The sequence below is a fragment of the Saccopteryx leptura genome, chromosome 4, assembly GCF_036850995.1.
Source record: "Saccopteryx leptura isolate mSacLep1 chromosome 4, mSacLep1_pri_phased_curated, whole genome shotgun sequence".
Classification (NCBI taxonomy): Eukaryota; Metazoa; Chordata; class Mammalia; order Chiroptera; family Emballonuridae; genus Saccopteryx; species Saccopteryx leptura.
Genome location: NC_089506.1, coordinates 100871371 through 100896474, shown reverse-complemented (window position 1 = coordinate 100896474; position 25104 = coordinate 100871371). Strand labels below are relative to the sequence as shown.

The following is a 25104-nucleotide window of genomic DNA, read 5'->3' as shown; positions in this document are numbered from 1 at the left end:
TTTATTTAGAAGTTTGGTGATGTTTTTGTGATCAGAAAAATACCACAGGAACTTAACGCCTATTTATATCAACTAGCCTGTGGTAAAATTGGTTTTGCCCCATGTTGTTACTTGAAGTCACAGTTTTCAAGAGCATATCAACCATGTTAAGGGAGGACTTACTGTACTTAGAAGCCCTGGACATGGAAGTTTATAGAATTAAAAATTGTGATGATAGTAAGCCTTCACATATCTATTCAATACATGGCTTAGAGACTCTTCTCGTAATTTACTTGGGTGAATGTCCTTGACACCAGAGAGGGACGGAGTACTCAGCTACTCTTCTCCCCAGTTCTAGGGCACTATGTGTGAAGCCTTCTGGGAAGTGGCTGGAGAAGGGAATTTTATTTGACTCCCACACTAGCAGAGAAGTAGGGAGGAATGTTTCTGGAGCAGAAGTTGCGAGGCAGAACCTGCATTATATTGCTGTAGGCAGGGTGGTGCAGGCTCTGTAAGGAGCCTTCCCTGACTTCTAGAGCTGCTGTGTCCCAGAGGCCTTTGCTTTCCGCTTGGGCCATCTGGATCATTGCCACTTGACACAGTTACCTACATTTTCAGTTATCAGAATTACTCTAGAAACATATACCATATTTTTTGCTCCATAAGATGCACCTGACCATAAGACACACACACCTAGGATTTTAAGGAAGAAAATAAGAAAAAAAAAATCTGAACCAAATAGTGTCTTAAAATATTTAATAAAATACCTTATTTTTTGCTCCATTAGACACACGAGCATTTTCCCCTCCACTTTTGGGGGAAAGAAAAGTGTGTCTTATGGAGTGAAAAATACGGTAAGTATCTACCATTAGGGTACTGGTTAATTAGTCCTATATCTCTGTGCAGCCCTGAAGTGAGTCATGTTTTAGAAGACCATAATAATGGCATGCGAAAAGGTTCTCAATATATTGCTAAGTGATTGTTAAACAAGAAAGAACTGAGGCTGCAAAGAAAACTGGAACTTTATTTGGGGTCTGTAGGGATTCAGTCTGGAGATGCAGATTCAGGAGGAGCCTGAGCCTGAGCCTGACCAGGTGGTGGTGCAGTGGGTAGTACATCGGGTTGGGACACAGAGGACCCAGGTTCAAAACTCCGAGGTCACTGGCTTGAGTGTGGGCTTACCGGGTTAAGCACAGGGTCGCTGGCTTGAGTGTGGCTTCATAGACATGACTCCATGGTCACTGGATTGAGCCCAAAGGTCACTGGCTTAAAGCCCAAGGTCACTGACTTTAGCCCAAAGTCGTTGGCTTGAGCACGGGGTCACTCGCTCTGCTGTAGCCCCCTGGTCAAGGTACATATGGAAAGCAATCAGTGAACAACTAAGGAGTTGCAACTGAAAATTTATGCTTCTTATCTCTCTCCCTTCCTGTCTGTCTATCCCTGTCTGTCTATCCATATCTGTCTCTCTCACTATCTCTCTCTCTGTCTTTGTCATAAAATACAAAACAAAACAACAATAACAACAACAAAAATACCCAACCAGGAGAAGCCTGAAATGTACTCCGAGGAGAGAGGGAAAAGGCAATATTTACAAAGACAAAAACCCTTGGGCTTACTTCGTTGATTTAAAAGAATGATCTGTGTAGACAAAAATAACTAACATTAGTTTATATAGGATAGCCTAATATGCTATTTGCTAGATTGGAGTTCATAGGAGTAAGCCTCAGTCTGAGAATGGCAACAGATGGAGCTACTTGTGGTTGGCACAGTCTAAAAGTCCCTGTGCCACCCAGGCATGGACGTGCTTAAGATCAACATCCCCAGTGGCCTTCTGGCTCCACTTCAGGACCCCTTGACATTAGTGACTCCATTTTAGATAGTTCTGTTCATATGGTAAAAGTAGTTACAAATCAATGTTTAGGTCATTTCAGTTGTGTGTTTGTGTATGTGCTGGACTCATAACTTGTATGTTAGGGGACGATCTGTAAGGCTATAGAGCAAAGCATTCTCAGTGGTTATTTCTAGATGATGTGGTATGATAAAAGATGATTTTTTTTTCTTCTTTGTGCATCTCAAAAATGCTTCCGTAATATATACATGTATTATTTTAATAATTGAGCTACCATAAATGTTAACTTTAAAATTAACTAAAAGAATCTGATAAAATTTATAAGGGAATATCACCTGGCCATTTTTAATTATTCAGGGATGAAAAAGTAGTAATGAACAGTAACTAGTATCAGATGGACATTTACTGAAATACCTTCTTTTGCTTTAAACTAGGGAATTTCCACATTCAATTTTAACGTAATATGCTTACCTTCCTAGACCACACCATCTTACCATTTCCTGTTTCAAAGGCTAACCATATTTGATAACTGTTTAATTAAGGATCCAAGAAATAATTCAAGTTCTAAACCAGGCAGACATGTTGAGTTTTACCCACAGAGAGAATGGCAATGACGAGTCTCTTCTGGTGTAGAAAAGACCCTTAGAAATCATCTTGAATATCCTCCTCTATTCACAAAGAGGAATTTGCATTTTCATGTTGAGAAGTTATGCTATTTGTCCAAGCTAATAAGTAGAATGTTTAAAACTCAATACCAGTTTCCTTCTTTCCAGGTCCATGACCTTCCTATGGTACATCTAAATTTTATAGGAAAAAAAGCATCAGAATGTTCCTGAAGTGCCTTAAGTACCACCATAAGAGTCAGTAGCCGAATAAAATCAAGCAAGCATTTTGAACACCGTGTGCACGGCACCGGGATGCCGTTCAGAGGCGGAGGTACACTGGAGATGTGTATTTCCTGAGAACTCTAATCCAGACGAAGCTGATGGGGGCTGATGTTTAGTCTTCCTATTCTTTTCTGAATTTTCTGTTGACCAGAGATTGGCTTCAACACAGGCAGTGCATCCAGAAACTGTTTCTAAGCTCATTCCAACAGAAATGCCAACTTTTGAAAATACTATATTTAAAAAACTGGCACCATCCCTTTTCTAGTTGAGTGATATATATTTCCTTCCTCAAAAGCAGTCTACTCTATGGCTTCAGGCAAGAAGTAAAATAAATGCTTTTCTTTGGTAAACTACGCAGTCACAACCTGTGTTTTCCACTGCCAAACTCTCCAAAAAGGTTAAAAAAAAAAAGACATTTCTCAAATCACAGGCACAGATTCGAGGGTTGATCTGCAGTGATCTGAGCTGCAGTGTTAGCCTTTTGTTTTCCCACCTCACCCCATGTGTCCTCTGCAGCCCCCAGGGCCGGGGAAAGCCTACCCGCCCATCAGCATTATTGACTCTCCATCTAACTCCAGGACTTACTGAGGTGCTCCTCCTGCTTCCCGCTCCTGAAGCTCTTCTTCATGAGGTGGACCTCCCAATAAATCTTTAAAGTAAAAGTCTGTGGGAGAGGATCTACAATCCTATTCATCTTATTGAGATGTACAGACTCAGGGAAATTTTGGTCTGGAAGAGATCTCAGAAATAATATGTCCTCTCCCTCCCCACCCCACGTTCTAAGTTAATGAGGAAAATGTGTTTTGTTTTGTTTTCAATCACCAACAATAATGAGTTAGAATGCTGAGTAAACTTTGCAAGTTTATATTGAGTATTTTTTGTGATTATAAGTTTTTAGGCACAACTTAAATGATAACGCACATGTGCCAAATCTTTTGGCGATAGGAGATTTCTCCTTTAGTTATTTACGAGTCAGTTGTTTAAGAAATGTCTCTACCTGCTATGCTAGATCTTCCTAGTATAGTTTACATAATCTGAGCATCTTAAAGTCATTCATTTCTGCATCCTTAGCCTTTGCCTCCATGAGTTGTCTTAAGCAATGACATAATACAAAGTAGTAACAAACTAAAACAAATATTTGGTGAATTCTCATGATGTGCATGAGACCATGATAATATTTTACTTGCAGTGTCAGATTAAGGAAAAAATTAGCAAGCAAAATATTCTAAGACTAATTGAGACTCAATATTTGATCTGAGAGTGTTGCTTATCTACTGAAAATTTTGGTAGCATGCCATCACAGTTCCGGAATAGCATTGGGTCCCAGTTCATAGAGTGTCCGCTCTCTGTCTCAGAAGTCTCAGCAAGATGAGCGGATCAAATCCGCCTCACAAAACTGTAAGAGCTGAGAGTATCTGAGAAGCTCTGTACATCTGCTCACCAGGACTCTGTCTTACACCTGGGTAAGATTCTGGTTTTTTGTTCTAAGCAAACAAGGGTGAAAACATGCTGAGAAGGAGGACCTCCCACCCCATATGCTCCTCAAAGACCATTGGGATCTTTCCCCCTCTGAGCGGCCAGGGCACTGCATTTTATACCATAGGTGGACAAGACTTTGTTAAATGAATAGATAGAAATTAAAACCAGGGAAAAAAATTTTTTAATCTGTTGAAGGATATTTTCTTTAGACCAGAAAAACACAAAATAATGACAAACCACTATTATCTATTTGACACTGCACTATGTTTTTCAAATGAGAACCCATGTCTCTTTCTCCAGTACCCCCTGGCCTCTTTCTGATTGTAACCGTGTCCACACGACTCTCTGCAGTCAGCGGCAGCAGAGGCGTGAGATGCAGAGCAGCACGGCCAGGGTTCCTCTCATCTCTACCGCCCCTCAGCGACATCTGGCAGTCCCCAAAAGACCACTTGAGTCCCATCTCTCCTCACCCCATCCGTGGTATGCTTCTCCCATAATTACATACCAGAGACTCTACATGTTGCACTTTAGAGCAGGAAGAACGACCTATTCTTTAGGGTCATTAAGAGAAGGGTGACAACCGCATGGTGAAGGATGGCGTTAAGGGAAGAACAAGAAAGAAATGAGTAAGTTAACACTTGAAACTTTTTCCTCTAGGACTAAGCTGAAACTACTGCAGATGAAAAATACATCTTGATTAGGTTTTTTTTTTTAATTGAGAGTTGTTAGATCCTTGGGCTTTTGAAATAGAAATTAAAACCAATTAAAACCTCAATTGGACTTTTCGCCCCTTCTATAGAACACTCAGGCCCCTGAGGAACATTGTAATTGATGCCATATCATCAGCGCCATGTTAACAAAGCACTCTACATAAAACTCTCCGTGGCACCTTCTCTCTGGTGTTCAATAAAAAGCCAGTAACAAGAGAGCTGCTTCCTCTAAGGAATTCTCTTAACCTTTCGGAAATAAAATATCTCATGCTAATTCCAGCTTAATTGGAAGGAAGTCATTTCTTTAAAATCATGGAGTCTGAGTTTGAAGTGTGCTCCATCCCTGACCTCTTTAATTCAATCAAGGTCACCTCATAAACTTGCCCAAACAGCTCCATTTCTCAATTGGAAAAGGGGGTAGAGGTGTTTAAAAGCATCTGCGTTTGATGAATCTCGCTCAGCCGGGGCCTCCGTGCTGGCAGAGGGTTCTTCAGGAGCCGCTAGTCAAGATAAAGCATCACTACCTAAAAAATGATGCTCATCAGAAACCAAGAACAAATCATTTTAATGAGCAAAGCAAAAACTACTTTTTTGTGGGGAATTGAGAAAGATTATCATGATCAATACATAGAGGGTTTTAATATCCGAACAACCCTCTCTCAGGGAAATCTCAGGGAAACAGTGCTATAATTTAGCCATCCAGGCAGTTTTTAAAATATGTGCGCCTTTCCTGCCTAAGGACTCCGAGAAGATGGATGCCAGGCTGATGGGAGCAGGGTTTTGTAGCACTCAAGCGCTGGGGCCGGAAAGGAATAATGAGAAGATGTGTTCCGTTGAAGAATGTGAGTGGAGTCATCGGAATGAGTGAGAAATCAGGAGTTCTGAAAATAAATTTGGGGAAGGCTGCCTTCCATGTTCCCTCTCCATTTTCTGGGCCTGACAGAGCAATGCCAGGCTCTCCTTGAAGCTCTTTGAAGAGAGGGACATTTGGGTGGTCAGATCATTAGAAAGGCTCTGAGGAAGTGGCCTTCATGAGTGGGAATTGGTGTCCTTGGAAGAGAAAGTTCACAGTCATTGAAAAGAGCCAAGAAATAACTTTGAACCAGATGAGGTTAAAAGCCCCTTGGAGGTATCTTAGCTTTGTTTCCCGAGTGGCTTTGCAAATGATGTCCCTTCTCCAAGCCTCAGCTTTCTCAGCAGTAATGTAAAGCTCATCCTAAGAGAGCTTCCTCAAAACTGTAAGAAATAACCAATTAAGGGATTCTGTGGCATTTTGCAACAGTGGCAGTGTTGAGAAGTGAAAATGGTGAGCAGTAGCAGGAGGCATACATAAGTTACGCACAGCCCTGGCTGCACAGGAGACAGGCCTGGGAAGCTCATACAAACCCCAGGTATGTTATTAAAATATGCTTCACGTGATTCTGATGCACAAAAGATCGAGAACACTGGCATGTCACATGAGGGTTAATGGCTGTCAGTAAAGGTGGGGAAGAAGGGGAAATAAAACCCAGGTTGAAGTAAGGTCATAAAATATGAGAATGAGAGGAAAATAAAAATGGAATAAAAGATAAGATGGTTTAGTGGAAAGCAGGTGACTGACAACAGGCAATAATAAATTATCAAAGAAAGAAGAAATGAGCCTGACCAGGTGGTGGCGCAGTGGATAGAGTGTCGGACTGGGATACAGAGGACCCAGGTTCAAAACCCCAAGGTCGCCAGCTTGAGCGCAGGCTCATCTGGTTTGAGCAAGGCTCACCAGCTTGGATCCAAGGTCGCTGGCTTGGGCAAAGGGTTACTCGGTCTGCTGTAGCCCTCCTCCCCCAGTCAAGTCACATATGAGAAAGTAATCAATGAACAACTAAAGTACTGCAACAAAGAACTGATGCTTCTCATCGCTCTCCCTTCCTTCTGTCTATCTCTATCTGTCCCTCTCTCTGTCACCAAAAAAGAAAGAAAAAATGAGAGGGAGGTAGGTCACTAGTTTAAAGATGTCCTCCCTGCATGACACAGGTGGGGAATTCCCCTCATCATGTCTGTGCGAGATGCACTTGAAGTAGCCTTTGGTTAATTGGGGAAAAGGCCAGTTGGGAGGAGAGGAAACACAAAGGTCGCCTGATGCAGAAAAATATGATGAGAATGAAGAACAGAGTCCCTGTTATTCTCTGACTCTGGGAGAGTGGCCAGGGACTGTTTCCTCATCTCTCAGGGGGAGGTAGGGAAGCAGGGAGGCCTGGACACATACCAAAGAAAGGGGCTCTGAGGGTCTGGCTCTGGCGAAGGGCCTGTGGGGAGCTCGCGCACAGAACGGGCCTGTGTCCTCCAGTAACAGGCTTGTCGAGGATGGTTTGTCCCCCAGAGCAGAGCACTCTGGCCAGGCCTGTCCTGGGTGTGAGCCACACACCCGCTGCTGCAGGAACTTTCTCCAGAAATACAGCCGCAAAAACAAGCAATGCACAACATCTAGAAGATCAGAAGGAGGTGTTTTGGCGATCCTGCCTGGAGGATTTATGAACCCACTCAGTCACAATATCATCACAGGAGAGGCAGTAACTAGCATTCAGAGAGGAACAGGTAGATGACTGAAACGTAAGAACATGAAGCAAATGGCGGAGAATCCTGAAAGGCCATGTCGAATGGTAAAAGCTAGAGAGGACAAGGCTCTCTCAGTAACAGAAAAACTGTTAAAAAAGGCTGAGAGCAAGCAGGTGTCAAAAAAGTAATAAAAAATATGACTGAAAGGTTATAAAGGAAGCCTGAGGAAATCCAGACCTGGTTTTAAAAGGCTGGGGAAGTGGTTCTAAAGCTTTAGCATGCACTAGACTCATCCTATAAACTTGTTGAAGTGATATCCCCTGCCCCATTCCGGAAGTTCAGGTTCAGAGGTTGAGGATGGGACCAAGAAGTCTCATTTAAGAGATGCCAAGGTGAGACAGACAAAGGCTGTGTGCGGAACACACTTGGAGGAAGACTGGCCTGGAAATGCCAGTTCTTGATACTAGTGCCATTCTTTGTTGGTCGTATGTTTTGAAAGAATCGGGATTCTTTGTGTCCCAATGCCAGGCACATGTAAGTGTGCATAAATCAACCCCAACCCTGGTGACGGGGACATAGGGAGGAGACTTCAGGGGCAGCCCGCATTTAGTCACTGCCTATAGCTTCCCACCAAGCTTAAAAGCAGTCTTGGTTCCCAATTAGTAGACTGAACAGAGTTTATATACAGCAAACTGAGCAAAGAAAAGGGTTTTCTATTCAACTCATCTTTGTTATCCAAGTATTTGGTGTTTTTTTTAAAAAAAAATTGAATTTATCGGTGTGACATTGGTTTAAAAAAATTATATAGGTATCAGATGTACAATTTCATAATACATCAAGTTTCTATTCATCGCCATTTATCCCCCCTTTGCAAAATGTTTGATGTTATAACAGAAAAGCTCTGTGGGAAAGTTGCTGTTCCTTGCCAAGGGCAATGCCTAGAATGGAGAACAGCCTTCACTGTGGGCTGACCTTCCTCACACTTCAGAATGTGCATGTTTTATGTGGTGGAAACCACCAGTTCATATTGTGGGGAGTGAGGAGGGGTGTTAGGTGGGGTAGGAAAACATCACTCTTTGAGGGGTAAATTTCTAGAAGAAAATTAGAAGTTATCCTTTGTTAAAAGAGAAACCTGCATGTTAAGAGGAGACAGAGGTGACGGCCCTTACAGGGCAGGCAGATCATCTGACAGGAGTAATTTCTTCAGGGGAGGGTTGCTGTTTAAAGCGTCTCCTTTTGTTTTTTTTTTTATTTTTTATTTTTTGTATTTTTCTGAAGCTGGAAACGGGGAGACAGTCAGACAGACTCCCGTATGCGCCCGACCAGGATCCACCCGGCCCGCCCACCAGGGGGCGATGCTCTGCCCATTGGGGCATCACTCTGCTGCGACCAGAGCCATTCCAGTGCCTGAGGCAGAGGCCAAGGAGCCATCCTCAGCTCCCAGGCCATCTTTTGCTCCAATGGAGCCTCTGCTGTGGGAGGGGAAGAGAGAGACAGAGAGGAAGGAGAGGGGGAGGGGTGGAGAAGCAGATGGGCGCTTCTCCTGTGTGCCCTGGCTGGGAATCGAACCCGGGACTTCCGCATGCCAGGCTGACGCTCTACCACTGAGCCAACCGGCCAGGGCCAAACCATCTCCCTTTGGACAGGACTGGCAGTGACTTGGGGTGAGGTTGCACATCGTTGCTAGGGAAAGGGCTCTGTCTGTGAAGGAGGGCACCTGGCAGAGGGGGAATGGGGGGACTTCCTGAAAACTTGGGTCATGATGTGATGTATCTTGGGCTAAGCCTGAGTCCCTAGAAAGAATCTTGAAAGCCTTCAGAGGGTAGGGGGGAAAAAGTAGTCCTGTATCTTGGAAATAGGGACTGAAAGTGAAAACAAAAAACAGAAGTCTAATCAAAAGAAAAGGGGTGGCCCTGGCCGGTTGGCTCAGTGGTAGAGCATCGGCCTGGCATGCAGGGGTCCTGGGTTCGATTCCCAGCCAGGGCACACAGGAGAGGCGCCCATCTGCTTCTCCACCCCTCCCCCTCTCCTTCCTCTCTGTCTCTCTCTTCCCCTCTCGCAGCCAAGGCTCCATTGGAGCAGAGATGGCCCGGGCGCTGGGGATGGCTCCTTGGCCTCTGCCCCAGGTGCTAGAGTGGCTCTGGTTGCGACAGAGCGATGCCCCGGAGGGGCAGAGCATCGCCCCCTGGTGGGCAGAGCGTTGCCCCTGGTGGGCGTGCCGGGTGGATCCCGGTCGGGCGCATGCGGGAGTCTGTCTGACTGTCTCTCCCCGTTTCCAGCTTCAGAAAAATACAAAAAAAAAAAAAAAAAAGAAAGAAAGAAAGAAAAGGGGGTGCATGACCCTCTCACTGTGCCCACTGCCAGGCCTTGGGTCTCCTAACCATGCAGCCTGCGCTTCTCTGCCCCCCACCTCGCCATCAGCCTGGGCACCTCTCCTGCAGACTGCGGGCCTCCGTGCAAACGTGTCCAATGCGTGGCTGCCCCACGGGCGTTCCTGTCCCTTGTTCGAGTGAGCATGACTTCCATCGCCACCTGCTCTGCCCCACCCCGCCCTGCCTGCTTCCTGGAAGAGCCCTCCCTCAAATCTCTCCCAGCTGGAGCCTCCTCCCAGCGCCCGCACTCCCCAGGGTGGTTCTCAGAGCCTGCCACCAGGTCCACGTCTGTGTCAGTTGCACACGGGAATTGCTGAGGCCAGCCATTGCCTCTTGAAAGGCGTAGGCATGCCTTTTTCCTTCCCTCTCTGAGTATAGTGAGGATCCATGTGGGAGATATCAGAGGATAATGTCTAAGGAAAAGTGATAAAGCACAATGTGAATTCTCAATAGTGCCAGTAGCTCAGAAGTAACACCCAGTCGCTGCCACTGGTACAGACCACTTCATTAGGAAGAGCTGTGTGCAGGGAGGGACAGGATTTCTTTTCTGAGTTGACTGCTGCCGGTTGTGCCTCCAGACTCACATTTAAGCCTTTGTAATAACAGGATCTAGCTTACCCGATCTCTCCAAATTACCCTCATTCCATTGGTCTCACACAAAGACGGAAATAGACAGTGCATTGTGCTCCTGTTTAGCTCTCCCCAATAATAACCAATGCACACACTGTAATACACACTGCAAATATAAAATGTTATGTCAATGCTAAGTTGTGATAATATTAATCCTGCAAACATGTTGCAGAAGGAATTTCTTTGAGCAGTATGAGGAAGATTGCTGTTTCAGTGGTGATACAGGTGTTACTGAAACAGGTGGATTATGGTTTATTGGTACCACAGAGGCTGTCCAGCAGGAGACTGGCTCTGCAGCCGGTGTCTCACCGTGCTCCCCAGCTCTGAGCCTAGACACTGGGAGGCACTGAGGTGACCGCAGCCCAAGGAGCCAGTGCCTTCAACTCATCACCTGAGAGTCTGGCTGCACCTGTCCCAGCTCGTGAAGACCCTGGGGGCAGACCTCTGTGCAAAGAAGAGTTTTCACCACCTTACGCCAATTGAAAGTGCAGGGTACTTACAAAAGCAGAACATAGGTGAGTTTCAATGGATGGGGCAGGCACGCTAATGGTGGTCCTTCAGGAGCCCGAGAGCAGCGTGAGTCCTTGGACGCAGCTCTCTAAATGGAACCTCACTATACTGAGGCTCAGGAGCTCTGCAGTCAGAGGAGAGAGACAGGAGGTAGAAGGGATCCCTGAGTGGTTCAAATCAGGCCTCAAGACAGCCAGCTGGGTGAGTTTAACCTCAACATGGGTTATCTCCAAATTTCTTGTGAAGTAAATGTGGGTTTATTTTAAAGGGGCCATCCTCTCTGTTTTCATAGCAGAACCTCTCTCTAACAGAGGCATTCCCCCGACAGAGGCCAGAGTGGAAGGTTTTCCTCCATTCCGAGCAAGTTAGTCCTGCAGAAGGGTCCTGGGTTCCTTCTCTAGAGCTGCAGCATTAACCTGTCCCAGGCCACCTGAGTCAAAGACTGTAAGAAGAGCACCATTCAGCAGTGTCCTCTTGCATTCCAGGAGGACATCTGGCAAAGCAAGGGAATGGGGAGGGGGGACAATATTAAACACAGAGTTCCCCAAAGACACAAAGGCAAACTGTTCTTGCAAAATCCCGATATTATTAGAAACAATATGTTAAAGTGTTTTATTATTTAGTTACCTCTTGCCTGAGCATGAAAAAGATATTAACATACTATTAGCTTACTGGGACATAACCCAAAATAACTTACATTTTTCATATAGTGCTAATTATTTTTCTGAGGCTGGCTCAGGTTGGTAAGAGATTTCAAGGCTTTCGCCAGATTATTTACTTAGAGAAGTTAAGCATGCCATTGTCTGTTTCCATGGAAACACAAATAAGTAATACAAGAGACAGAGGAGGAAGTCACTTTGACCATAATTAATGTAAAGAGTGATGATTTATTTATATAAAATCCAGGAAAGAGTACCGTGAGGTGACGTAATACCTTTAAATCCTTTCCTCAGCGGTGCAATTTAATCTTTGAATCAATTTTCATACTAGCATCGCTTTAGTAATTTTAGTAGTCTGGTGTTAATTTTTAAAGTGCAATTTAATCTTGTTTAGCTAAGCCTTTCCAATGCTATTGTTTCATTTTTGATCCAATCAGAAAATTCCAGTAACAATTTTTTCTAAGGTCCTGAACGAGTATAAATCAATGGCTGCTCTGGTCTACCCTTGTATGATATATGCTACAGTTGCTTGCACATGGCTTCCCAATAAACAGTTGTTTGGTGAATGAATTAATGACAATCCAGAGGCGTCACTGGATTCAACAGTGCCTTTAAAATCACCAAAGGAAGATTAAATTATGTTCAGAATAGTTTACATTTAAAGTATCTTATTGTGTTCTTTTTTTTTTAATTGAAAAATCGGTAATCCACATGTGGTGGCTCGTAGCTAAATATTCCATTTATTGGAACACATTGTTCTCCTTGGGGATTCTGACAAAAAGATGCATATTGCAGTTTATTTTTAATCCTTATGCTTATTTGAATAGTGGATTTATTGTGCAGTCTCTCAAGGGTAAATTTTATCAAGGAAGCTTGATTACACATTTTTCAAAACCATTTAATACAGTGTCCCAGAAAGAACTAAAGAAGGGGGAAAAAAGAGAAATGAAATAATGGACTTTTACATTTCTGAATATTTAATACACTGAGAAATGTTATTAGGTTAGAAATTATTAGGATTTTGTTTCTTTCAGAGCTCCAGTCCAAGAATAATCTAGCTTCTTCCAGGGAAATCTACTGGTCTGGAGGGTGGACTCCTCACTGGCAGCAACATGACACTGAATAATGTTTACAAACAGGTGGCCTGAAGTGCAGTCAGTGTACAATTTTTCACCCTTTAGAAGATAACTACTTTGCTCCACCATGAGTAACTGCAACTTATTTTTTTCCGCAGATAATCTAGCTTGAAATAACTTAATCAAGAATGTAAATCAGTTATATGCCCCCATTGTAAAAACATTGATGAGATTGGCTATGGTATTGATTTGGGGATGGGGGAAGTGAGTAGAGTTACAGCTGCTGGGTTTTTTATGTGTGTGCATATATATATTCACACACATAAAAAGGGAATGAATATCCTTTATTCATTCCCATCAGCTTCCAGTTCATCCCATGCCCCAGTGCCAAACTAAACATCCTAAATCACCAATCCTCATGTCTTTCTGCTGTACGAGCACCTTACATGCTTCTCCATTGGTCACTCCATTGAGTCCAACTCTGCATTCTGACTTCTGAGCCTCTGTGTGTGTGTGTGTGTGTGTGTGTGTGTGTGTGTTTGTACACACACACACATACATACATACACACACACATACACACATATATAATGATATCATAGTCCTATTCCAGAAATACAAACAGCATTGTATCCTACTTGGCAGGAAGAGCAGTCACTTGGCTTAGCCAAGAATAAGAACTGTCAGCATGCCATTTCACAGGCTTATAAGAGAACCCCTAAAATAATGGATGGTACACTTTCCCATATGTATTTATGTTCAGATAATTTATTTAAATAATGTTGCTGGCACATGCTTTATAGCTGCTTGCATTTTGCTACACAGATTTCAACATATCTTGCAGACTATGCAATTCATTTGGAAAATGTAATTTTCATCCCTGCATACTAATCGATTTCTTCACAAACACCTGCTATCAGTTATGATAATAAAAATGCCAGTCTGAATTGAGAAAGGGCCAAATAGAGCTTCCTAAGGAAATGACTTAAGTGTCTTTGAATGCAACTAAATGTAGTAATGTGCTTATGTAGTGCCAACACTTTTTTCATCGTTTGCATTTTCTGTAATTTTGCCCTTTTACAACATCCCTCTCTCTGGTTTTGATGCCTCATAACTATTTTCTTATGGATTGGTCAAATGAATTGTCAAAAGTTGGTGTCTCAGGGTGTGGACAAGATCTAAAGTTGGGCTCCACAATGTCAAAAACACTAGCTCATGTTCCTGGTCATTTCTGATTTTATAAGTTTTTAAAAGCTATAAAATTGGCTGCCTCTTGGTTTTTCACCCACATATACTCCAAACAAAATTTCCTTTATTTATTCTCTTCAGCTTCCAGTTCATCCTGTGCCCCAGTGCCAAAGTAAGCATCCTAAATCACCAGTCCTCATGTCCTTCCACTGCACGAGCATCTTATGTGTTTCTCCACTGGTCACTCCATTGAGCCCGATTCTGCATTCTGACTTCTGAGCCTCTGCGCTCTCTCCTCACCTGGCCAGGTTCACCTGTCTTATTCTGCTTCCAGACAGACTTGCCGTTTTGGTAGGGCTTCCCCTACTGCTTGCCCCAGATACTCTCTGCAAGTCTCATCGCTGGACTTATTATTTTGCTCCTGACTAGATGTCTTTCCCCAGTTCTTGAATTTCATCCTCTGAAGCTCACTTTGATTATTCCTGTCTGCATTTTTCCTTCTCTTTCCTGAACTCGCATAGGTGTTTTCCTTGTCATATACCTTGACTCGAAGTTGCTTGTTTATTTTAGTCATTCAACCCACATTTATTGAGTACTTTATGTCAGACAACAAGCTGTCGTCTCTTCTTTTGAATGTGTTTCTTCTTTCAAATTTGTCAGCTTCTATTATATTTTAAGCTCCTTGAGGGGAGAGACATATTTTTGTCTCCTTTTCTGATCCAAGATGCCCGGACTGGTCGGGGCAGAGTTCCTGTGCTGTAAATGCTTGTTGACTAATTGATCCCTAATGGCTTGCGGTAGGGAATTTTCCGGTTGACTGCACATTATATTTGATTAGTATTTTATTGTTTACTATACGTAGATCATCATTTTGAAAAGTAGAGTACCGGAAAGCACTCCACTGTAAAACTATTATAAATAGTTTGATGGCTGATATTTGAGGAGAGAATTCACCGAGGTGTCCCAGCACCTTGGTACAGATCTGTCATCCTTCAGCTGTAATGTGCAGGAAGACTATGTAAGAGGCTGCCCTCACCCCGGAATGGGTGGGGGTGGGGTGGGGTGGAGGTGAGCACAACTGAGAACTGCTGGGCCATAGGTCCACTCGTGCCCGACAAACCACAACTTCTTCTACAAAGAAGTTAAGCTTTTAATTATTTTTTTGATTTTTCTCTTGCTTCCAAAAGTAGAGAATGAATTTTCTGTGGGACGGAGAAAAGCGTGTGGAAAACTGGTGGGAGAGGAGAGAGGGAGAACTAAAGACTGGTTCTGGGCTGGCAGACTAGCCCAGGGACTGAAAGTCAGGGCCCTAGAGCTGGCAGCCTGGTGGTGAAGGCTGTGCTGCTTTCTCTGTGGGGCGGGACAAGTCCTCCGCCTTTTCTGTGCCTCGTTTTTCTCGTCTGTAAAAGAGGGAGATAAAAGCAGCACCTGTTTGACAGGGGGTTAGTTACAAAAGTGAGTGAGTTCCTGTGAAGCTCTTGGCCCCGTGTCTGTCATATGGTGGGTGTGCAGCCATATTGTTCATATTAGAGGGACCATGAAGCATTTAGCTGGAATATGGGGAAGGGGTTCCCCCTTCTTAATTTTCTCTTCTGTCATTTGCTCTTCTGTTTTACTCAGTGGTTTCTGCGGCTTTGGGGTGTGTAAGACCCTGAGTGAACAGTCTTGGTTTCTCAGTAAGACAGGAGGATGTGACTGAGGTCTGACTCTACATAAAGAGAACTTGAGGTTTTGGGAAGTAGTATTGGAGTGATGGAACAGCCTTGTAGAGAAAAGAAACATTGTCATCTGTTGGTGAAACAGATGGAACTAGGTTACCATTCTGATAGGAGTTGGAGGAGACACTTGGTGCAGTTTGTCCCAGCAGTAGAGCAGGGGGATGGCGTGCATATCAGTTCCGCCTCAACCTGTGGAACTGCAGGTTGCCCGTGCAAGACGGTGCACCCCAGGGTGCCGGGCAACCCTGCAGAAAGGGAGGATGGCAATGTGGAGGGTGGGACTGTCACCTGGGTGCTGCCATCGCTGAACATACAGACTGATATTCCAGGGGGTGCCTTGGATAAGGGGGAGATCAAGAGACAAAGATTTGGAAGAAATTAAACCTGTGCTTGCAAAAAATTTTTTCATATGTAAGATAAGTCAAATAGATGAAAATTGCAAAAGAAAGGATGTTCATGCACTGCAGAGAACCCTGGGGTAGTGTTTCAGCTTTCCTTCTGAGCTGGTCGGAAAGGTTCAGAATTTGGGAAGTGAAGGCCCCCTCCATCTGAGCAGGAAGGTGACTCACCTGAACTCGCGCTGTTTGTCCCCAGCCCTGGCTGCTCAGGCCTACGCTCTCAAGGAGGAGAACGACAGTCTCCGCTGGCAGCTGGATGCCTACAGGAATGAAGTGGAGCTGCTGAAACAGGAGAAAGAGCAGCTGTTCCGAACAGAAGAAAACCTCACCAAGGACCAGCAGCTCCAGTTCCTGCAGCAGACCATGCAAGGCATGCAGCAGGTACCGGGGGCAGGGGCTTTGCTGGGTTTTGCTTGTTTATTTGTTTGTTGTTGTTTTTTTGAAAGGGATGTGTGAACTAAGTGGACGTGAAAACTGTGTGCAGGACAGGTGGCAGAGAAGTGACAAGGGAATAGCCAAGCGGCTAGGACAGGAAAGTGCTGATGACTGTGGGAGGGTACAACCTGGAGGGGAACCAAGCTAAAGAAGTAGCTGTTGGAGAAACGCACCCTCGAGGTAGGAAATTTAGGAAGAAAATCTGGGCTTGCATATGAAGTTGAGTCTCACAGCAAGCGGTCAGAAAATCCCAACTGGGATGGACACATACATACAATAAAAACGGAGTGGTTTGTAATCTTAGAATTTTTGAGGAAAAGCATGTTGACTGATTTTTCCAAATCATGGGAGCTTGTTTAGTCTCAAGATCAATGAAAACATAAGCCACAATGTTTCCACTTCCTCTGTATTACACTTAGTATTTAGTCAGGTTCCATGCATGGGGCACTGCATGTTTAAGAAATGTTTGTTGCTGGGATGGTTGAAGCTCTAGAATTGGGTGGAACAGGCAACTTCAGAAATAAGTCAGTATCTTTGCTTTTGTTAATGAATGCCAGATGTCAGCCTGGCACACTCAAGTTAAAGATGTATATTTCCAGCGATTACTGGAAGGAGACTGACCCTGCGGGCTTGTAAGAGAAAGACGGAAAATGCACTGGGAGAGGAGGGGTTGAAGGGAGCGGAACCCTTTGGCTGTGGAGAAACCAAACCAGAGATTTGTAGCCGGATTTATGTCTGAAAACATCAATTGAGGTCCAATACACTTAGGGTGTTTGGACCTTTGAGCTATGATAGAATAGTCTAGCAAAAATTATTATCATACATAAGTATTTTTTTTACCCTTATGAATATATAAATCTAACTACCCTTTCCTGGCAAAATAAAAATAATAATAGAGTGTTTTTATTTAAACAAGGGAAATATAATTAGGACAATGAGAGATTAAATACATATTTTCTGAAATCTTCCATCCATTCATGACTATTGTCTAAGACCAGGAGCATGACTTGCCCATAAAACCACCCCAGTGATCTGACCGGACGTCACTGCCGCAGAAACATTCACCAGGCGGGAGAAAAATAATTGAGAAAAAGGGATTGAAAAAGAAGTGAGGGTTGGGATATAAATGAGTTAGTGACCAAGTCATAGAAAATTATGTCTTAAATGTCTCTCGCCATTTTAAAGCCATTTTTGAATCTTGGCTTTGAGTCCTGACCGCTTGATGTTCACAGTGTGTGTAAGACAAATCAGTGAGATTCAGAGGTAAGAGCCCGCCAGGAAAATGTCATTTTGGTTGTTGCTCAGGTCCCTGCGCTTGGCAATCAGTGTAACAGCTGCTGTGCGAGGCTCCCAGGGTTGTCCAGATGCCCAGCACTGGGTATGTGTAGGCACCCCCGCCAGGAGCAGAGGCTGCCAGTTTCCCCAAAGACCACGATGCGGGACTGAGCCCACAAACTACTATGTCACGCCTCCCACAACCGGCCTTTTCTTCCAAGAAAAATGACCCTGGTTGCTTTAAAAGTTAATAAAAACCTTTAAGGTGGTTGAAGACTCAAATCTAAGGAAAGTCAGAGGAGACAGGGTGAGCTCATCATCGGGGAAAAGAATGTTGGGGGTGATAGTGCCGGGCACTGGGAGCCGAGGAGCAGTGTGACCAACTGCCACCGTCCTGTAGCCCTCAGAAGAGGTATTCGGTTGCTGCAGCGTCTCATACATTTGCAGAATCTTCTTATCAGTGGGACATTTATTTGGTGTAGTTTTTCTTTGTTTGTTTAGAGTGTTTGTTTTGGTTTTGGTTTGGTTTGGTTTAAATAGCAGAAAATTGCTGTCTCAGAGTCTTGTAATCTAGAAGTACTAGGTGCAGATGTTGTCAGGGTTGGGTCCCCTGAGGCCTGTAGAAAGAAACGAGTTCCACACATCACCTTGCTTTCTGCCTTCCTCCCATATTCTTCTCCCTGCATGTGTGGCTGTGTCCAAACTTTCACTTTTTACAAGGACACAGTAGAACTTTTTATAATGACATCTCTAATGACTCTCTTTTCAAGTAAGGTCACATTCTGAGGTATGGGGGTTAGAACTTCACCATATAAATTGTGGGAGGCGGGGGAGGGGGAGGGGAGACACAATTCAATCAGTAACAGACACATGCTAGATAAGGCATGTTTGTTGAATAGACTGAGGAATGAGTGGACAGAGGCCCAGAAGCCAGAACTAGCATGGTGCTTATGGAGAGCTCTGGGTCACGTGGGATTATTGGGCCATAAACAGCAAAGCGGGGAGTGGTGAGAGCTGACACCCCAGAGGTAGGTAGGTGTGTAGCACCTCCTTAGCCCTGGGAAGCACTAACCCAGTGGCAGCAGTGGGCATGATTTTAATGTTTACTGGTTGGTAGGTGGATGCACGACAAACTCTGGGGCAACCCAGCTTTAATATAGTTTTATACTAAACGTGCTTGTTAAGATTGATATTTCTACCTTAACATTACTTTGAATAAATTACCACAACTTGCTCATTTGAGCCCAGTTGTAAAGAGCTCTCCTTACTTTGAAACCTACTCTCACTCTGCTATCCACTTTTTGAATTAGAAAATCAAGGTCCCATGAGAAAGTCAACAGGTAGAGGAAGGGTTAACCCCAACCCCCACATGTCATTGTCTTGGCAATCCATCTATGGGAAATAATTTCTGTAATAAACAAAAGAAAGTAAAAGAATCTTAACAACCTAAGAACTAGCATACGATTTTTAGAATTGCTTTCAAGTTTAGCCAAAAGTTTCTAACCTTTATTCTTTTGATCCCTTAAGGGTATGTTCACTGACATCACACAGTTTCTCGTTTGTTGATGAAGAAAACATTATGGGCAAGCTTCCTAAAAATAAAAGCCCTTGAGTGACTGGTTGTTTTTCAGCCTATCCCTACATTGCATATGAATTGTAATGTAATATTAGAGGTTTCAATAATAGCTTGTAGCCATGGTAACACAGTAGACTTACCCTGATCTTAAGATAGCAATGAAGTCAACCTGTCTTTGCCACAGAGATAGTGAGATTATTGGCTTTCATTTGTATCTTTAGGTATACAATGAATTGTAATACATATTTTAAACTCTTATTTATCTTCAAATTACCATACTGAATTGCTTTCTTAGGTTTATGGAGGTAAAGGATACATACAATAAAAACTCCTTGACACATTTATACACTCATATACTTATGAGCCACCACTACTACAGTTAGTATATAAAACAGTTCTATCATCACCAAAAACATTCCCTTATGCCCCTTTTTATTTAACCTCGCTCCTGGCAACCGCTGACTTGTTTTCTGCCCTCATAGTTTTGCCGTTTGCAGAATGTCATATAAGTGGACTCGTACAGTATGTTAACATTATGAGTCTAACTTTTTTCACTTAGCATAATGAATTCAATATTTACCCATGTTGCTGTATCAGTTCATTCCTTTTTATGCTGAATAGTGTCCCATGGTAAAGAAGAGCCATAATTTGTTTATCCAGTCATCAGTTAATGGACATTTGGGTGACTTCCTGTTTGGGACAAATATGAATAAATCTGTATTTAAATAATTTTGTATTTTCATTTTTGAGTCTGGGTCAATGTCATATTTTTAAATAACCAACTAAAAAATTAGAATTCTTTTTGAAGTTGTATGTAAACCACATTGACAGGACTGATAAATATTCATATAATAACAGGATAACATTATAAGCTGCTGATCATAAAACTATGTGTGACTAATGATGACTGTCAGAAGTCTTTCTCATGAATACCTTAAGTTAATGCTTTTAAGTAATATTAACAAATGTCTGAAGACCTCCTGTTTTAGGCCAGTAAATCACTGACTCATGTAGAGCAGTGGTCCCCAACCTTTTTTGGGCTACGGACCGGTTTAATGTCAGAAACTATTTTCACGGATCGGCCTTTAGGGTGGGATGGATAGATGTATCACGTGACCAAGACAAGCATCAAGAGTGAATCTTAGATGGATGTAACAGAGGGAATCTGGTCAGTTTTAAAAAATAAAACATCATTCAGACTTAAATATAAATAAAACAGAAATAATGTAAGTTATTTATTCTTTCTCTGCGGACCGGTACCAAATGGCCCACGAACCGGTACTGGTCTGCGGCCCGGGGTTTGGGGAATACTGCTGTAGAGCAGTGGCTTGATGTTAGTAAAGAGCAGGGCAAGTCAGCTGTCTTGACAACTTGCAGCAAGAGAAGATCAGAAAAATTGAGGAAAAGAAGATTATCATGATCAATGCTATTTTAGAAATTAAATATAAAGTAACCCGAAAGTTTTACCAAATATGGGTCTTTGAGATACAATGAATAAATAAAATATGTTGAAGTTAGACCATCAGTGAATACACCTGACCACTTATGTTAAGCACCTGTTCTAAAATCTCCGTTACACTGTTTTATTGCTTAGTCAATACTGAGAAATGATACACAGTTTGCACTCAGTGGCTCTCTGAAATTCATATGTGGTAAGATCTGATGTGTACATCTCAAAATCCGGATAGTTAGTACGGCAGCAGGAGTGATACTGAGGGTAATGAAGGTGACCATGCTGATGAAGGTGATGTTGTAAACGTGGCTGTGGTGAGGATGGTGGTGTTGTGAACATTAGGAAATTTGGGGACAGACAGGTAAAATGAACATATCCAAGAAAATCTTAGAGAATTCATTTTATTTCTGAAAAAGAAAAGAAGAAGCTTGTTCCTTAAAAATTGTGAAAATCCTTGAAAGCCCCGTGGCCATGGGAGGTGGTGCCACAGAGATGTGGGCGCCATGGTGCTGGCTAGGGGCACCAACAGAAGTATGAGAATTTGCAACAGGAGTCCCTCTGCTTTCCTGATGCTGTTCACTTTAGTTTGGTTTTTATTATGTTCCTGACATGCCCATGGATCAGGTAATGGACTAGGCTGGTGCTCTGTGCCGAGTATTCTTTTTCTCTTATTATCTATGTAAACTTAATCTTTTATCATTCTATTTAAGTTCCTGTTTGATGATTGCATTATTTTATTTGCAGATGTTATTTTTGTCTTTTGATATATGATCTCTTTGTGCAATTTTATCCTTATTTTTTTAATTTTTTTTAAATTAACTTTAACAAGTGACATTGATCAATAAGAGTACATAGGTTTCAGGTAAACATTTCTATAGCATTTGAACCGTTGATTATGTTGTATACCCATCACTCAAAGTCAAATAATTTCTTATCACCTTATATTTGTCCCTCTTTACACCCTTCTCCCCACTCCTTTCCCCTCCTCCATTCACTCAAGTCCCTTCCCCCTCCCCACCTTCCCTTTCCCCTGGTAACCACTTCACTTTTATCTATGTCCATAAGGCTCAGTTTTATCTCTCATCTATGTGTGAAATCATACAGTTCTTAGCTTTTTCTGATTTACTTGTTTCATACATCATAATGTTCTCAAGGTCCATCCATGTTATCGTAAATATTACTATATCATCATTTCTTATGGCTGAGTAGTATTCTGTTGTATATATGTACCACTTCTTCTTTATCCAGTCCTCTATTAAGGGACACTTGAGTTATTTCCATATCTTGGCCACTGTGTATAATGCTGCGATGAACATGAGGGTGCATATGTCTTTAAGTACCAATATTTTGAGTTTTCAGGGAAGATACCCAGTAGAGGGATTGCTGGGTCATATGGTAATTCTATTCTTAATTTTTAGAGGAACCACCATATTTTTTTCCATAATGGTTGTACTAATTTGCATTCCCATCAGCAGTGAATGAGGGTTCCTTTTTCTTCACAGCCTCTCCAACACTTGATATTACCTGTCTTGTTGATAATAGCCAATTTAACAAATGGGAGGTGGTATCTCATTGTAGTTTTGATGTGTATTTCTCGAATAGCTAGTGAAGATGAGCATCTTTTCACTTACCTGTTTTCCATTTGTATGTCTTTTTGGGAAAAGTGTCTGTTCAGGTCTTGTCCCCATTTTTTAATTGGATTGTTTGCTTGTTTGTTGCTGAGCTTTTGAGTTCTTTATATATTTTGGATACTACTAACCCCTCATTGGAGATGTTGTTTGCAAATATTATCACCCATTTAGTTGGCTGCCCATTTGTTTTGTTATCAGTTTCTTTTGCTGTGCAGAAGCTTTTTAGTTTGATGTAGTCCCATTCATTTATTTTTGCCTTTACTTCCCTTGCCTTTGGGGTCAAATTCATAAATTGTTCTGTATGACCAAGGCCCATGAACTTAGTGCCTATGTTTTTTTCTATGTAATTTATAGTTTCAGGTCTTATATTTAGGTCTTAGATCCATTTTGAATTAATTTCTATGCAGGGGGCCAAACTGTAGTCAAGTTCCATTCTATTGCCTGTGGCTTTCCAATTTTCCCAGCACCATTTATTGAAGAGGCTTTCTTTTCTCCAGTGTGTGTTTTTGGCTCCTTTGTTGAAGATGAGTTGTCCATATATATGTGGTTTTATTTCTGGGCTCTTGATTCTGTTCCATTGGTCTGTATGTCTGTTTTTCTACCAACACCATGCTGTTTTGATTATTGTGGCTCTGTAGTATAATTTGAAATCAGGTAGTGTGACACCTCCAGCTCCATTCTTTTTTCTCAGGATTGCTTTGGCAGTTCAAGGTTTTTTATGGCTTCATACACACCTGGTAATTTTTTGTTCTATTTCTTTAATGACATTGGGATTTTGATGGAGATTGTATTAAATTTGCATATAACTTTGGGTAATATGGCCATTTTGACTATGTTGATTCTTTCAATCCATGAACATGGAATATTATTCCATTTCATTGTGTCTTTTTCAATTTCTTTCAATAATGTTTTGTAGTTTTCAGTATATAGGTCCTTCACATCCTTTGTTAAGTTTATTCCTAAATACTTTATTTTTTGTTGTTGTTGTTGCAGTTGTAAAATAAACTTTTTTTGAGTTCATTTTCCAAAGTTTTATTGTTCGCATATAGAAAAACAGTAGACTTTTGTATATTGATTTTGTTTCCTGTGACTTTATTGTACTGGTTTATTGTTTCTAATAGTTTTTTTTTTTTTTTTGGTGAAGTCTTTGGGGTTTTCTATATACAGGATCATGTCATTTGTAAAAAGTGATACCTTTACTTCTTCTTTCTTGATATGAATGCCTTTTTTTTTTCTCTTGCCTGATAGCTCTGGCTAAAACTTCGAGAACTGTGTGGAATAAGAGTGGAGAGAGTGGGCAGCCTCATCTTGTTCCTTATTTTAGAGGAAAAGCCTTCATTTTTTAATACCATTTCGTATGATATTAGCTGATGGTTTGTCCTATATGGCCTTTATTATGTTGATGTATAAGGTCTACCGGAAAGTTCTGTCCATTTTTGGAATAAAACAAAATACAAATTTTTCTTGCTGTCAATAAACTTTAATAAATAATATAATTGCAGTTGGCTCAGCGGTAGAGCGTCGGCCTGGCATGCGGGGGACCCGGGTTCGATTCCCAGCCAGGGCACATAGGAGAAGCGCCCATTTGCTTCTCCACCCCCCCCTCCTTCCTCTCTGTCTCTCTCTTCCCCTCCCGCAGCCAAGGCTCCATTGGAGCAAGGATGGCCCGGGCGCTGGGGATGGCTCCTTGGCCTCTGCCCCAGGTGCTAGAGTGGCTCTGGTCGCAATAGAGCGACGCCCTGGAGGGGCAGAGCATCACCCCCTGGTGGGCAGAGCTTCGCCCCTGGTGGGCGTGCCGGGTGGATCCCAGCCGGGCGCATGCGGGAGTCTGTCTGACTGTCTCTCCCCGTTTCCAGCTTCAGAAAAATACAAATATATATATATAATTGCCATTATTATTATTAGTGATTTCTTGCCAGCGTGAGGGCAATTTGTATATCCCATTTTTAAAAAATATTTTATCTTTTGATACAAAAAATTGAACCAGTGCTTGTTTGATATCTTCTTCATATTTGAATTTTTTGCCCTTCAAAAAATTTTGTAAGGACAAAAACAAGTAATAGTCAGAGGGTGCTATATCCAGGGAATATGGTGGATGCGACAAACATGCTTCTGTAGCATTTCTTTCTTATTGTTGAAATTCGTAAAAATTACAGTGGCGTAAATGAACTTTATCTGTAGCCAGGGGTACACTATCACTTCACACATAAGACTAACGTGAATCAACTTTGTTTTAGTTAGTTTGCCACATCAGTATGTATACATTAAGTGATAAAAATAGAGAGGCACACATGCGCCAAATAAACGTGCTTATGTGTTGAAACTTGTTGTGATAGAAACAGACAGAACTTTCCCGTAGACCTTATACTTTCCTTCCATTCTGATTTTATTGAGTATTTTAAACATAAAGGAATGTTGTATCTTATTGAATGCCTTTTCTGCATTTATTGATAGGATCATATAGTTTTTTTTTCTTTGTTTTGTTGATGTGGTGTATTATGTTGATCGATTTCCATATGTTGAACCATCCTTGTGCTCCTAGAATGCATCCCACTTGATTGTGATGGATTATTTTTTTAATGTGTTGTTGTATTCGATTTGCTAGTATTTTGTTTAGTTTTGCATCTGTATTCATTAGATATTGGTCTGTACTTTTCCTTTTTGTGTTGTCCTTGCCAGGTTTGGTATGAAGGTTATATTGGCCTCATAAAATGTTTTGAGAGTATTGCTTCTTCTTCTATTTTTTG

General features: G+C 42.2%; 1 protein-coding gene across 5 annotated transcripts in view; it reads left to right on the top strand.

Annotated features, from left to right (window-relative positions):
• The window catches only part of ENOX1 (ecto-NOX disulfide-thiol exchanger 1), a 617728-nt gene that overhangs the window by 502200 nt on the left and 90424 nt on the right, over positions 1–25104 (top strand). For all 5 annotated transcript variants that reach the window (XM_066380846.1, XM_066380849.1, XM_066380848.1 and 2 more), the window contains one exon: positions 16184–16368. In XM_066380846.1, the coding sequence (XP_066236943.1) occupies positions 16184–16368 (185 nt within the window). The remainder of the gene's footprint in view (positions 1–16183; positions 16369–25104) is intronic.